The sequence below is a fragment of the Silurus aristotelis genome, assembly GCF_946808225.1.
Source record: "Silurus aristotelis genome assembly, chromosome: 16".
Classification (NCBI taxonomy): domain Eukaryota; kingdom Metazoa; phylum Chordata; class Actinopteri; order Siluriformes; family Siluridae; genus Silurus; species Silurus aristotelis.
The window spans coordinates 5,861,368-5,878,123 of NC_139589.1; the positions used below are offsets into that span (position 1 = coordinate 5,861,368).

The 16,756-nt window shown below is 39.4% G+C and overlaps 1 protein-coding gene across 10 annotated transcripts in view; it reads right to left on the bottom strand.

Moving 5' to 3' along the window:
* The window catches only part of nrxn2a (neurexin 2a), a 408,435-nt gene that overhangs the window by 243,543 nt on the left and 148,136 nt on the right, over positions 1–16,756 (bottom strand). For all 10 annotated transcript variants that reach the window (XM_083565425.1, XM_083565433.1, XM_083565432.1 and 7 more), the window contains one exon: positions 5,782–6,083. In XM_083565425.1, coding sequence (XP_083421551.1) covers positions 5,782–5,988 — 207 coding nt within the window. In that variant the 5' untranslated portion in view covers positions 5,989–6,083. The remainder of the gene's footprint in view (positions 1–5,781; positions 6,084–16,756) is intronic.

Consider the following 16,756-nt stretch of genomic DNA (forward strand, 5'->3'; position numbering starts at 1 on the left):
TCCTACTGCACACTTCACTGCTGTCACACTGTCCTCATACATGTCCTGCACCACCCTCACATACTTCTCTGCCACACCTGACTTCCTCATACAATACCACAACTCCTCTCTCTCCACCCTGTCGTTCGCGTTCTCTAAATCCATCAACTCCTTCTAACCTTCTCTATACTTCTCCATCAACATTATCAAAGCAAATAATGCATCTGTGGTGCTCTTCCTCTGCATAAAACTATACTGTAGCTCACAGATGGTCACCTCTCCTCTCAGCCTGGCTTCCACTATTCTTTCCTATAACTTCATGGTGTGACTGATCAACTTTATTCCCCTGTAGTTACTGCAGGTCTGCACATCTCCCTTGTTCTTAAAGATCGGTACCAGCACACTCCTTCTCCATTCCTCAGGCATCTTCTTACCTTTCAAAATCCTGTTAAACAATCTTGTTAAAAACTCCACTGCCGTCTTTTCTAAACATCTCCATGCTTCTACCGGTATGTCATCTGGTCCAACTGACTTTCCACTCCTCCACCTCTTAATCGCTACTCTCACTTCCTCTTTCCTAATCCTATTCACTTTCTGCTTCCTCATCTCCACACCATCCAACCTTCTCTCTCTCTCATTTTTCCTCGCTCATCAACTGCTTAAAATGCAGCACATCCTTCCCAGCTCGGTCCCTCTGCCTGGCCAATCACTACAAATCCTTTTCTCCTTCCTTAGTGTCCAACTTCACATATGCCTTTTCCTTGGCTTTTGCCACATCCCTCTTCACCTGCTCTTAACCACATCTACTTGTACTCCTGCCTACTTTTCTCATTTCTCTGTTGATCCCAATTCTTTTTCTGTTTTGCCGACCAGATGTCACACCAAGTACCTTTCTAGCTGTCTCTCTTATCACTTCTGCAGTAGTTGCCCAATCATCCAGCACCTCTTCCCCACCACCGAGCCCCTGTCTGACCTCTTCCCTGAACCTCACACTACACTCTTCCTCCTTCAGTTTCCACCATCTTATTCTTCTTTCAGTCCTTACTTTCCTCTTCTTCTTCTTCTATACATCAAAATCCATTCTACAGACCACCATCTGATGCTGTCTAGCTACACTGTCCCCTGCCAACACCTTACAGTCTCCAATCTACTTCAGGTTGCATCTCCTACATAGAACATAGTCCTCCTGTGAGCACCTTCCCCCACTCTTATACATCACCCTATGATCCTCCTTCTTCTTAAAATAAGTGTTCACCACTTCCATTTTCATCCTTTTACCAAAATCTACCACCATCCACCCTTCCACATTCCTCCCCTTTAGACCATACCTACCCATCACCTCCTAATCACCTCTGTTCCCTTCACCTACATGCCCATTAAAGTCTGCCCCAATCAGCAATCTTTCATTCCTAGGTTCATCTTCTACCACTTCATCTAACTCACTCCAGAATTTTTCCTTCTCACAACCAACTTGTGGAGCATAAGCACTGATGACATTTATCATCAACCCTTCAACTTCCAGCTTCACGTTCATCACCCTATCAGAAACTCTCTTCACCTCCACTACATGCTAGTACAATATTATGCTGCTTAAAAACGGCATATAATCTGAAATAAAATAAATACAAAAATCGTATAAAAACAAATTGTTCTTGTATATGCCGATATAGGTATATTGCATTGGTGAATTTTTCTTCACTGGCATTATTTCTGTTTCTGTTTAACAGAATAATTAGCTGATTGCACTCATCATTTGAACAAAGTCCACTACATCACATTTCTGCAGCATGGCATGTGATTAAAACGTCATGTATGAAATACTGTAGGAATAATCATTTTCTTTATAATATGCGAATAATCATGTAGGCATCGTAAAGACAGATGATCATGAATGATATTTTAAAAGACAGAGAGAAAAAGAGAAACAGAAAAGAGCAAATGCCAGAAAAATCTTTCAATCTTGAAAAATGAAGGCGATCTTATCTCGTGTGTTCATTTTCGTGGGCTTCTATTTACTCTTAGGTTTAATGAAAAAGAAAAGAAAAAAAGCCGAACCAAAGTAGAACTCTAATATAGTGCAGTTAGTTTAAAACAGAAAAATTAAATATATATATATAATTATAAAGCATATTAAAACGTCCCTAAAATATATATTTAAAAAATAAATGTAATAACAGTTGACACAGAAATACTCAATAATGATCATCTGTGTGATTTTATTAATAAATCATTTCTTTGCCGTCCGAGAGATTAGATATCAGTTTTATTAATAGGCTAATTTTCTATTTCCGGACAATGTCAAAATAATTCACACGCCACAAAATAATAATGTTAAAAGGACTTTAGGACAATAAACAATGACAAATCTACCTTTTACGGCTTTTGTTTTAGTAGTGGGAGAGATAAAAAAGAAAAAAGAAAGAGAGTCGAATGTATCATTGACAGCAAAATGGTGAGAGGAAGGGCAGGAGGGTCGAGCCGGAGAAGCCGGCAAGAGCAGCGATGGTGTGCGGCGTCTCGGAGAAATGTCAGCGGTGCTGAAACATTCTGCAGATGTTTCTGGTAAATGAGTAAAACAAAAAAGACAATCAGCGTACACAGTCGAAGGGAAATGTCAGCTTGACACCACTCGGGTCAGGGAAACGCTGTAGCGGCGGCGCGCGCGGGCGGCGAAAACACTGAAATGTTACTAGGCATTATCAGATGCGCAAAATACTCCAGCTCTGTAAGTGACTCGAGCTAAAGGTTACAACAATCAGATGGGAGGCTAATCAGCACAGGCGCGTGACAGACTGCTCGGGGCTGTGCTCCATCATATAGTCGATGACGAATAATGATCAGGCTAAAAACATTCAATCAAGACAAACACGTTGTGGAAAATTAGCGTCGCGCAGGCTTCCATCAAGCGAGGCGAAAAAAAAAAAAAATCTTTATCAAGGTGGTTATTGAGTGTTTTTCTTCTTAGGTTAGGCTAAATGAACAAGAGCAACTACTACCCCGACCCCTTCCACCGCCCCCACCCTCAGGCACTTCATGGAAGGTTGGCTGAATGCAAATGACTATATTTGCAAGCGTAATTGGAGCATATTTACAGGATTATTCTTCAGCAATCACGGAGACAAAACAGAGAGGCACAAGCCGAACATGCATGAAGCCACTTCAATCATAGTCAACCACTTTTAGCTGGGATTTAAGTAAATGCGTACAAACACAAACGAGCGCACACACATGGGCACTATTATGTGTAGCCTCGCTGTATGGGGGCCACTTTTTAAACATCCTGAAATTTCAGATTATCTAGGGTGATTCGGATCAGCAGGACACCCATAATGCACCTTAATGTACGTCTGGCGCAATTTTATACAAGGGTGGCCCATTTCAGTATGCCTTTTAAGATCAACTTCAAAACTCAAAACTCGAATCAAAAAATACGAAAAACACGAGCGGCCACTGGCCAAAGCAGAAAAGCATGTGAAAAACAAAAGGCAGGATAAAAAAAAAGGACTTATAAACTGCTGTTGCCATTATGATGTTATTCACGATGTGGCATGTTGTGCTCTTTAATTCGACATTTAAGAAAGGTGCTTCATAAATGTCATATGTACTTTACAGCACAGTAAAATTCTTTCTTCGCATATCCCAGTGATGTTAGAAAGCTGGGGTCAGCCATGATGCAGCACCCTTGAACAGAAAGGGTTAGGGGCCCCTAGAGTGGCTGCTTGGTGATACCAAGGCTTGAACCCCCAACCTTAAAACCTTCAACTACCCACAGATTGCATGGTGTTTACTTAATCGTAATGTCTGTCAGTCACCTACATGGCCGGCTTGCATTATTTTTCACAAGCCTGGTTTTTGCATTGTAAGTGACTGACATAATTTTGTAATCTTTTTTTTTTTTTTTGCACATAAACAAGGTGGTATCAAAAAACGTCTGTTTATAAGAAAGTACTTTATTTATCACACCGTCACCTTCAATATAGTCCCCTTGCACAACAATACAGTGTTATAAACTCAGTGTTAAAGTCACTTCTGGAATGTGTCCTGGAAATCTTCTTTTTAAAGCATGTCAAGCATTTTTTGCGATTCGTGCTGGATCTCCACAACAGTGTCAAAATCACGAGTTGGATCTTCATCTTCGGGTAGAGGGTGAAGTCCGCAGGAGTTAAATCTGGCTATCGGGGTTGGTGTAGAAGTGAGATCATGTGGATTGTTCTCCAACAATCCTCATGCACAAGTTATTCCGCACCTCCAACGACATCGGCGTATGTAAAACATTTTTCATGTCAAACGTCTCTGTGGCAAATCTGTCCAGTTTCACGCAGAATTACACTTTTGCTCTTTATTCTAACTTGCTGCCCATGATAATATCGCAGACGTGGTAACATACGTGGTCACAGTAGCACCGGTTACACCATTGGTCAAAAGGCAACAAGTATATGGTTAACGTGGATGAGACAGAGGGAGTCAGGTATGTAAACATGACTTAAAACAGAGACATTCCTGATCCTCATCATCTTTGTCTGCTTATGTTCTATATGGTAGTTGTTCAACCTGGACACATTTTTAAGTTTACAAAATGTGAAATTCTTTTGTATTTATATATTAAAATGATGTGGTCCAGTTTCCAGCGTGACACTAAATCAGGTAGTAGTAATGGCTGCTTTTACATGTCAGAGCTCAAACTTCTTTTAAAACATGAGTATTTGAGAGAAGGATGTGTGTACGTTTATGCAAGGTTTCTCAGGCTGGTCCATAAATTAAGACAGTTTCTAGGAGCAACTTTAGCTAGTACCTCCTTTACCTTCAAGCCTCTGTGGGCTTTTGCCATTATGTGTACACCATCCAAAACAGCCCATAGTCTTGCTGAACTGGTGCACCTGCGAGGCCATCTGATCACACACATGCTTGCTTGAATGTCTGTGCAAAAGACAACCTACTGTGGACAACAGCTGCACTGCGTTGGAAGTTTGAACATGGATGGTGATAAATGTCGGAAACCACTGTGTGTGCAGCTATGCCTGGAACACCATGTGGCTCTGAATCCTGTTCTCTGTTTCGATTCCTTGTTGCCGTCATTGACGTCCCAAAAAAGAAAAAACTAGAAGACTGAACATGAAAAATGAAAAGGCATCGAGGACAGAATTGATATAATTGATTTATGACTGGTTGCCAGTTTTAGACCACCAGTCGCTCATTTTTTTATGGGAAGTATCCAATTTTCATGAAAAACATGTCTGACTGAATATGTGGTCTCAGTCATGCTTCCAAAGTGTCCAAATATCTAGTTAGTGTCACTATACAAAAACCAATTACCCTCCCTACATAAACGTAGCTATGAACCATGGCTACGATTTGTTAGCATAGCTAGATTAACGTTCCAATTATATTTGTGTGTCTATGTCTGTGTGTGTGTGTTTGTGTGTTGTTTATTGATGTTTTCTCATTTCTACATCTGAGCGACCTTAGTGTCAGATTATTCATGTACTGTACACTTTTCTAGCCACAAACTTCAGGATCGTGACTGGTTTCTTCACACTTATATACACAGTAAAAATGACATGAGAACTTTAGAACATAATGGTACATACAGTATGTATGTATATATACTGTGTATGTGTGTGTGTGTGCTATTATATGTATTTTTGCCCTCTGATCTCTAGATGTAACATCTATACTATTTTTGAGCTTCCATCTTAATGCTAGCAAGCAAGCTAACCTGCAAAAATAAGTAGTTATGCAGATGATCTAAGGAAGTGTCTGTAATTGTGAAATGTGAATGTGAAACATTTCTGAGTCTGATACCTGGCGCAGATTGCGGGCGATGCGCACGGCGTGCCAGACGTTGTCGTTGAACTTGCCGTCGGTCGGCTCCACCAGGGCCTCAAAGGCGCCTGAGCCCAGGTTGATGATGAGGCACACGGCGCCGCTTTTTAGCGACAGATTGACATAATCGGCCCCCTTTCCTGTGTGCAGCAGCAGGCCGTTGCGCTGGACCGTACGGAACGACATCGTGATATCGTCCGAGCTGCTTTGGATGGGCGTCTGGGACAGGTTGTAGCTGAAGAACTCGCTGCCTTTAAACGTTGCCACTGACTCGCCTCGCCCTTCACCAAGACAGAGAGATGAAAGAAGAGAAAAACTGATGAGTTTTAGGATATACAGCATGTTCGGATCACAGCTGCAGTGAAAAACAGGAGGAATTCGCCTCTTATCCTTCTGCTGCTGTTTCTTTCTACAATATGTCAAAGATTCTCTTAGAGTCAAGGCAGGGGATTTATGTGTTTACAATTCCTAATATCCTGAAGAGGAAATTGTATTATATAAACCCACTTTATATAAAATGTACATTGCGGAAAAAAATTATCATTATATAAACCCACTTTATATCAAATTTACATTGCGGAAAAAAATAATCATGCATCGTTAGTGTTCAATTATCATGCAGACGTTCAATATAACATAATTGATTCTCGACATAAATAATAAGTGCTTCCAGTCAGATGCCTTTCAATCACATGTAATGATAGTGAACACGACATAATAAGCCTGACTGTGTGGCTTGTGCCCGGTAGTCCTGTAAGGCTCTGAATCCAATGCCACCTTAACAAATTGAATGAATGAATGAATGAATGAATGAATGAATGAATGAACGGACGAATGAAGGAACTAAGCGAACAAATCTCTAATTTACTTTCACGAGGCCTGAGGTAAACATTGTTTTTTTTTATCACTAAAGGACAGCATGCTCACTGAGGTGTAACTATATAATATATACACTATGACATTGTAACTGCTCTCTATAAATGTTAACCTCTTCATACAGGCATATAGGCATATAACCCGACAGACCGACAGATAGACAGATAGACAGATAGATAGATAGATAGATAGATTTAAAAATTAACACATTCATTACGCGTGCATTTCTGTCTGACAATATTTACAAAAAAGTCTCGAATCAAGCACCAAAAAACACTATGATCCGGCAATTAAAACCGTCCGTGTGGAAACATAGCATAAGTTCCGTTTGGTGTCCTGATGAGTTACGTAATTGAAAACATCATAATTACTTTAAAACATTTACAAGAAAATGTGTTCTTCATGCTCTATGTCGAGTTTGGTTTCACTTATACAAAACAAACATTTGCATCAAGCTTCCATATTTGTCCATGTACATGATTATAGAGCAGGCGTCACCAACGTGGTGCCTGCAGGCCTTTTCTAAAAATAGCTGTTTCCTACTTTGTTAAATCATTGTTGATACTTATGAGAAATCATTAGCATGATCAGTGTCTTCACATAGATAAATATTATTAAGTATTAATAATAACACAATAAAAGGTGAATAGAGCAAATTTGTTATTTCAGAGCAAACTGAAAACTGTGTGTATCAAATTGGTAGCCCTTCACATTAATGGTACCCAAGAAGTAGCTCTCAGTTTCAAAAAGGCTGGTGACCCCTGTTAAAGAGTATTAAAAACTTGAAAAGTATTAATTTAAGGTACATTTAGAACAGATATAAATGTGTGATTAAGTTGTGATTAATCACGAGTCAACTCATGACAATCATGCGATTACTCACGATTAAATATTTATTCGATTGACAGCCCTGACAGCCCGACAGACAGACAGACAGACAGACAGACAGACAGACAGACAGACAGACAGACAGACAGACAGACAGACAGACAGACAGACAGACAGATAGATAGATAGATAGATAGATAGATAGATAGATAGATAGATAGATTACAATGCTTTAAGCTTTTGTTAAAACTAGAGGGGGTGTTTTTAGGGTCTGAGTCTGAAATTATGTGTCTGGAGCTCTAGCGCATGAGATAAATGCATGAAGCGTGGACCTGAAAGAGTGTTTTGTCAAACGCCCTGATAACAACAGTGAGAGCAAAGTTTTAAATTGAACCAGATACTGAACATCGCAACACGTTTCCTGATATAAGCTGTGCATGTTGCTGTTCTTGTTGTTGTTTTCCGTCTGGTCCCACAGGTTTTATGTTGAATGCCCTTCCTCACATTTTTACCAGACTTGGGATTGTCTTCTAAAAGCACCGCAGTTGCAGGACGGGTTTCTTGCTCAGGAACTGAACCTGGACAGTGGCGTTCAGAACGTGTGATACTGCTGGACCACCACCTGAGCTGCATATGCACAGTATACAGAGAAATCACAGAATCCTACACTATCCCAGCACACGCTTGCAGTTAACGTTCTAGCAGAAATCTGCTTTTCCTAAAAAAAAGGAAAATACGATCATGTGTTCAAGTCACATTTATCTGGAGAACATGATCATTGGAGAACTCCAAACTCACATCATCAGTTAAGGAAGAAGTGACTGGATATAAAGACAGCAGCTTATAAACTTAGAGATGTGCAATGACTGATCCAAGTGCCACTGAATAAACATTAGAGCTAAACTAAATAAACAAATGATTTATTCATTCATTCATTAATTCATTCATTGAAAAAATCAACAATAAATACATAATAAATGGCACATGCACATCCCCTTTGTGGTTTCTGAAGTTTACAAATATAAGACCCAATTAGAAATTTAGAGGAGGAAAAAAAAAAGTGCTCATCCATGCACAGTTCCTTCAAAGCGAAAGAGTGCAGAAAAAGTACATCTTGTCTGCTTTTACGCCATGACAGAGAGCCAACTATGGTTAAGTTTAGCTTAAAAATGGGCCAAATAAAAGGGGTTCTGCTGTAATTTGGCACAGAGGTGTCAAGAGGTGTACAATAACTCCTACTCACTGCGTCGTCTGGCGAACGCGCACAAGAACTTGACAGAAGCGTCCTAAAATCGGACAAAGTAACTGTGCAGAGATGATCCAAACTTTGACAAGATGCATTTAGGAAAAAGTGCCTTCGCTTAAACACCTGCCGTGTCTTCCTGACTTTTTGACGGCTCGCTTCTTTGGACGCTAAATACCGAATCTAGTGGATGAGTAAACAATATCGTTGGGTATTTATTTTGACAACTGTAAAATACCAGGGGGAAAAACAAACACATTAATGAGGGAAAGGCTAATTGTAATTTATGGCATGTTTGGAGCCAAACATTATTACCCCCCCTGCCCCACCCACAGTCCCAAAAGGCTTTCAGATAAGATTCCAAATAGAAGCAGACTTTGTAATGTTCATACACCAGAAACATCTTTAGTTTCAAGGAGAGCTGCACTATGCAATATAGATGCAAATTTAGGAACTCGAGAGCTTTATTTATATCGCCGGTGTATGAATAAATATAGATATTTGCAATACAAAAAAGATCTACCAAAACTAATGGACCAAAACTAGATATGTGCTGGTACTAATCAAATGAATGGCGGAACATAATGCATACTCAGGCTGCTTTCATCTTTTTCACACACTCAATATCCCAGGGTTCAACAAGAAGTCAAAAGTCACACATGCAATAGTTTGATTCTTGCATAAGTATGAATAGAAAGGTATGAAGCTTACAGGACAACGAGCTTGTATTTGAACTTGCATCCTTAGTAGCTGCCTGGTCAGGGTCATAATAGCTTACATAAAACTACTAGTTTGTTTACATTTTTAGAAAACAGAACCAAGTTAATTTATACAGAATGTAAGAATTCTAGAACAAAAAGTTAAATAAGTGTATTGATCCCCAATGAGAAACCTGTGGCAACCTGTGGCCTGGAAAAACTCTCTTTAGATGAGGAAGAATCCTTGAGAGTCAAAACAGCATGTATATATATATATATGTGTGTGTATGTCAGAACCTCTCACCCTACACAAACTTTTGTCTTTATATATATAGAAGAAGTTCTGGGATGCAGTCAGCATTCCAATCATCCCAGAAGTGTTCAGTAGGGTTGAGATCAGAGCTCTATAGCAGGCCACTTAGAATTTTCCACTTCAACCCATGTAAACTATTCTGTATATTCATAGAGCTCGCTTTTTGCACATTGTCATGCTGGAACAGATTTGGGTCTCCTAGTTTAAGTGCAGGAAAAACATGTGGCTGGAAAAGTCCAATGTCTCAATTTTTTTGTCCATATACAGTGAGGAAAATAAGTATTTGAACACCCTGCTATTTTGCAAGTTCTCTCACTTAGAAATCATGGAGGGGTCTGAAATTGTCATCGTAGGTGCATGTCCACTGTGAGAGACATAATCTAAAAAAAAAAATCCATAAATCACAATGTATGATTTTTAAACTATTTATTTGTATGATACAGCTGCAAATAAGTATTTGAACACCTGTCTATCTGCTAGAATTCTGACCCTCAAAGACCTGTTAGTCTGCCTTTAAAATGTCCACCTCCACTACATTTATTATCCTAAATTAGATGCACCTGTTTGAGGTCGTTAGCTGCATAAAGACACCCGTCCACCCCATACAATCAGTAAGAATCCAACTACTAGCATGGCCAAGACCAAAGAGCTGTCCAAAGACACTAGAGACAAAATTGTACACCTCCACAAGGCTGGAAAGGGCTACGGGGAAATTGCCAAGCAGCTTGGTGAAAAAAGGTCCACTGTTGGAGCAATCATTAGAAAATGGAAGAAGCTAAACATGACTGTCAATCTCCCTCGGACTGGGGCTCCATGCAAGATCTCACCTCGTGGGGTCTCAATGATCCTAAGGAAGGTGAGAAATCAGCCCAGAACTACACAGGAGGAGCTGGTCAATGACCTGCAAAGAGCTGGGACCACCGTTTCCAAGGTTACTGTTGGTAATACATTGAGACGTCATGGTTTGAAATCATGCATGGCACAGAAGGTTCCCCTGCTTAAACCAGCACATGTCCAGGCACGTCTTAAGTTTGCCAATGACCATTTGGATGATCCAGAGGAGTCATGGGAGAAAGTCATGTGGTCAGATGAGACCAAAATAGAACTTTTGGGTCATAATTCCATTAAACGTGTTTGGAGGAAGAAGAATGATGAGTACCATCCCAAGAACACCATCCCTACTGTGAAGCATGGGGGTGGTAGCATCATGCTTTGGGGGTGTTTTTCTGCACATGGGACAGGGCGACTGCACTGTATTAAGGAGAGGATGACCGGGGCCATATATTGCGAGATTTTGGGGAACAACCTACTTTCCTCAGTTAGAGCATTGAAGATGGGTTGAGGCTGGGTCTTCCAACATGACAATGACCCGAAGCACACAGCCAGGATAACCGAGGAGTGGCTCTGTAAGAAGCATATCAAGGTTCTGGCGTGGCCTAGCCAGTCTCCAGACCTAAACCCAATAGAGAATCTTTGGAGGGAGCTCAAACTCCGTGTTTCTCAGCGACTGGCCAGAAACCTGACTGATCTAGAGAAGATCTGTGTGGAGGAGTGGGCCAAAATCCCTCCTGCAGTGTGTGCAAACCTGGTGAAAAACTACAGGAAACATTTGACCTCTGTAATTGCAATCAAACAAATATTAACATTGACTTTCTCAGGTGTTCAAATACTTATTTGCAGCTGTATCATACAAATAAATAGTTAAAAAATCATATATTGTGATTTCTGGATTTTTTTTTTTTTTAGATTATGTCTCTCACAGTGGACATGCACCTATGATGACAATTTCAGACCCCTCCATGATTTCTAAGTGGGAGAACTTGCAAAATAGCAGGGTGTTCAAATACTTATTTTCCTCACTGTATAATGGTATAGTGGCTTATGATGTTATACCCTCAATATACCCCTAATATACTCCCTATTTGTGTCTAAAAGAAGATTTCTGGAACTGAAATCCCTCCCTTCAGGTGTCCTGCCTCTGGATTTCGTTCTCTTTTGTATGAAGGCCACTCGGTGCACCTGGGGAAGATTTTGCATCAACGGCCTGGGGATCCATGAGATTCTGGATCTTAGAGGATGTATTTTGGACGTGGTTAATCTCAACAGTCTACTACAATGGCTCAGGACCACAGGTTGCTTTAACACTGCACACCTTAACAACTACGCCATTTGGCAGACGCACTTATCCAGAGTGAAGACCCTGAACAATGATGGAACTGTAATGAATGGACATTTGGTGCCCCCCAGATGAGGATGGGTTCCTTTTTAAATGTGATTTCTCTCAATTGGATTGCTTCCTTATGCCATCTCAGGAAATTTTTCCTTTCTATAGTCGCCACTGTTCACTTATTATGGACAAACTTGCAATTAAAAGAAACAAATGCATACATGCTTTTATCCCTGCTTTATCTGTATAAAGCTGCTTTGAGACAATGTTAAAAGCGCTATACACATAAATATAAATGTAATTAAAATGTATCTGTATTTCTTAAAAACTAAAAGTTAAGTTAAAGTCAAATTACCACCAAAAGTGAAAAGAAAAATGAACTGAATTGAAGGTATCTGTTTTGCTATGACATGCAGCTATACTTTATTTAACTTATAAATTCATGACATTGACTACATGAGGGAAAACACTTAGGTTTGAGATAGCTTTAAAAAGCTTGTTGGTTAAACTGAATCCTAATCAGCATAATCTTTGCAGTTGAAATATTCTCACATAGTTGTGCTGAAATATAAGGCTCAAATATCAAACTTTTGCCTGTGTCTGAATTCAGCCACAGCCTCATGCGATGGCTTTTCCCGGACCACCGTACTTTCAGGACATCATTAGTTCAGGTTCATTTACAGACCCAGTTCCTTTCTAACCAATCCTGGCAGATTTCTTTTAAGAAAAATCCAACCCAATACTACAGCGTGTCCTCAACGAGTACAAGAGAAATAGAAAGAAAGAGCTTGAGAGACAGAGTGATAGCTCCGGAGTGAGAGTAAAGCCAAGCCAGGTGTAATCTTACGAGTGTTATTACTCCCTTTCAGTGGTTTTCTGTCTTAAAAATAATACTGTGCCCTTCTCCTGGCTCTCATCATGCTCCAGCCAGCTGAGTCCAGAACAGAGACCGAGACAGACGTGTCCAATTAGAGCGCCACTTCCTCTACCTCCTACAACACTCCAGCCAAATCAGGGAAGGTAGATGGACTGGAAGTTCATCTCTCTTTCACCTCCATCTGTGTGTGTGTGTGTGTGTGTGTGTGTGTGTGTGTGTGTGTGTCTGACAGGTGGTTGGCATGTCTGTCACTCTGGTTGCTCTTTAGTGGGTGGAATAGAGGCTCCTCTCAGAAAGAAATTTCAACAGTTGATTAAGTCCGCGGCCTGCAGCTGTTGAAGCCATTTGCTTTGCAGATTAAACACGCACCAAAATTGAACGAAATACGGGTCGAGAAACTGGGGATCTTGTATAAAACCTATTTTCAGCACTGCAGATATGAAAACGGACATCATTAATCATTAATACGCCTGAAGTGTGAAGCTAGCCTCCACAATAGCTCGAATCAATACCGGCTGAAAGTTTTTTTTTAATATATATATATATATATATATATATATACAGTATATAAACATCATCTGATCTTTTTTCAGATCATCGACTGTCTAGGTTCAGTGCCAAACGTTGCCTCAGATTCCTGTTGTTGGCTGACAGGAAGTGGAATTCAATGTGTTTTTTTCATGTTATTGCATGTTCTTAAAAATCGATATCATTATGCAATCTGAGATGCTTTTCTGCTCACCGTGGTGGTACAGAGTAGTTATTTTGAGATTGGTAAAGATCTCATTTTTTCCCTCATTTGGATATATTCATGAGTTTATAGTCATATGATACACCATACACTGACCAGGCATAACTTTATGACCACCTGCCTAATATTGTGCTGGTTCCTATTTTCCTGCCAAAACAGTCCAGACCCATGGAGCATTAACTTCTTCAGCAAATTGAGCTACATGAGATCGTCTGTTGGATTGGAACACACGGGTCAGCTTTCGCCCCTAATGTGCATCAATGAGCATCGGCTGTCTATGATCCTGTTGCCGGTTCACCACTGTTCCTTCCTTGGAGCACTTTTAATAGATACTGACCACTGCAGAGCGGGAACACCACACAAGAGAGTTTTGAAGATGCTCTGATACAGTCGTCTAGATCTCACAATTTGGCACTTGTTTCAAACTCACTCAAATCCTTACACTTGCCCATTTTTCCTGCTTCTAACACGTCAACGTTGAGGACAAAATGTTCACTTGCTGCCTACTAACAAGTGCCATTATGAAGAGATAATCAATGTTGTTCACTTCACCGGTAATAATACTATAATGTCATAATGTTATGTCTGATCGGTGTGTAATAAAATTTATACTGTGAATCCTCCAAGTGGCCAATGGCATAAATTAAAGATATAAGAAAAGCAGTTGAAGACCAAAGATGGGAAGCAATTCTGTACTTAAGTAGATTTTTCTGGTGTCAGTATTTTACTTTATTTTTCAGACAACTATTAACTTTCACTCATTACACTTTTTACACAAATATCTGTACTTTCTGCTTCTTACATTTTCAAAACAGGCTCGTTTCTTTACTTTTAATCTATTTGGTGACGTGATCAATATTTGTTCTTCTCAATGAGTGCTGTTTTCAACCCATCAACTTATTTCTTGTCACAGCTTTTTCAACCTACCCCTGGTGTATTGTTTCCTGGCTCTCACACACCACATATGTAGGCTAGTTTACAAAGCTAACAGCGAGCAAGGCAGAAGGCAACAAGAAGTATGGGGTTAACGTGGAGGAGAGAATTTTCAACTCGCCTTCATTAGTGAAATTTAAGATTCATCTTTTCAATTCATCAATTCAAGACACATTTATAAAAAAAAAAGTTGAATAGAAATTTAAGCTTGACAGATTTTGACAACTGGTTTACAGTTTTCCTCAGTTGCTTTAGAGCATTTCTCAGATCAGAAATGAAATTCTCAAAACTACTTGTTCGACCTCCACATCATTTTAGTCACTTGTGCTTATCGTAAGAACATTTCTTGTTGCTTTGATCAAATTGCAAATGCTTTGCCACATCCATTTAATCGATTGTGTTGCTGTTTCCTACATTATCAGTTGTTGTCATGTTGATCAAAATATATTAGACTGGTTTTACCTGAATAGTTTTAACCACCAAAACATCTCAGTATCAGTTCATGGCATAAGTCATTGACTGCAAAATGATAAAACCAGTTGTCATCATCTAAAACCTTTATTAAACGTTTTTTTTGGGGGTTTTTTTGTAAATGTTAAATTGATGAATTGTGCAGATGAGTCTTGAATATCACTAATGAAGGCGAGTGAACGGCATCAGATCAACCAATAATCAACTAGTTCTCTAAAACAGCATCTCGTGAACCTTTACGTAATTGGAGAGTGTATACAAAACAATTTACAGAATTATAAATTCTAAAAATGGATGAACAACCAAGAACCGAACGGACAATTGTACAGTACAGTAAAAGTGTGAATCCTGTCTGGTCTCTTGCAATCAATGGAAATCAAATATGCAATAAAAAAATAAATTTGTGCTGCTGAAATTCATAGATGCCGTACAGATAAAATTCAAATTCTGTGCCAACCCGTAGTTTATATCAAGAAATACTGAAACTGTGCAGCGTCATACTGAAAACATGACTGAAAGTTTTAAATGATTTTGTTTGTGAACAATGACACAGAGATTTTACATTCTGATGGGAATGAGATGTTCTTTGACACAAATACCTACTTTTGAGAGAAGAATTAAGGATTTTAAGAAAAGTTTAGGCTTTTGCAAGAAATCCAATGTGTTGTGCTGTTTGTAATTGTTTTAAGAAATGCACTTACTGGTTTGCAAAAATGAAGGATGATTCAAGAAATGCTCCAAAGCAACTGAGAAAAACTGTAACCATTTTGCATTCAATGAACTGATGCCTAAATGTTTTAGGGGGTTAAGACTATTCAGGTGAAACCAGTATAATATATTCTGATTAACATGGACATAAACACCTGATAATGTAGAAAACAGCATACAATTGTACACAATCAAATAAAAAAATGTATGTACAAAAGCATTCGCAATTTAATCAAAGCAACGAGAAATGTTTTTTATCACGTGCACATGATGTGAAGGTTAAACAAGTGAATTTAATTTCTGATCTAAAAAAAAAAAAAAAAAAAAATGAAATACTGACTCGCTCATAATAATTATCGTAACCTCACCATCCTACATGCCAGAGTCCTCGTACCTGGTAATAAATGCAACACTGCACTTATGGGACATATCCCTAATACTTCAACCTTTCAATGGTGTCCCCTTTTACCCAGCTGTGAATGTTTTTTTCCTCCCTGAAACACGTAACATTGCAGCTCTCATGCAAAGACCTCGCTCTACTCTCAATTGCCCGATTTCATGCACGAGCCCAGACCACGCTGATTGATGCCTTCAGCCGAACCTAGTCAATTTCTTTAATTTCAGCTCTATCGATAGAGGATCGTTATCGGGTAATCTGACACGGAAAACACGTTATTGCTCAGAATGTGTTCACATTCACCCGAGATCTTATTGAGGTCATCGCATGCAGTGTGACAAGTAAAAATCGAACATGTAATTCCACCACTTTGGTGTAAAACAGGCTTTTGTCAGGTGGAGAAATATGGTGGTTCATAATGCTGTATTGTTCTGAAAACACACACACACACACACTCTTACATACACTCACACATATTTAGTACATGATCAAGTTTATAAACACCTGACCATAAAATTCATATATGCAAGAACCACATCTGGCAGAAAAACTCAGGTGCCCCAATACTTTTGTTCTTATAATGTTTCCGTAATTCGGTTCGATACGAAATGCAGCATAATCACTAGTTACAAATGAAATGCATACCGTTTTTTTTTGCATTAGAAAGGAAATGAAGAGGAAGAAGGCAAGGT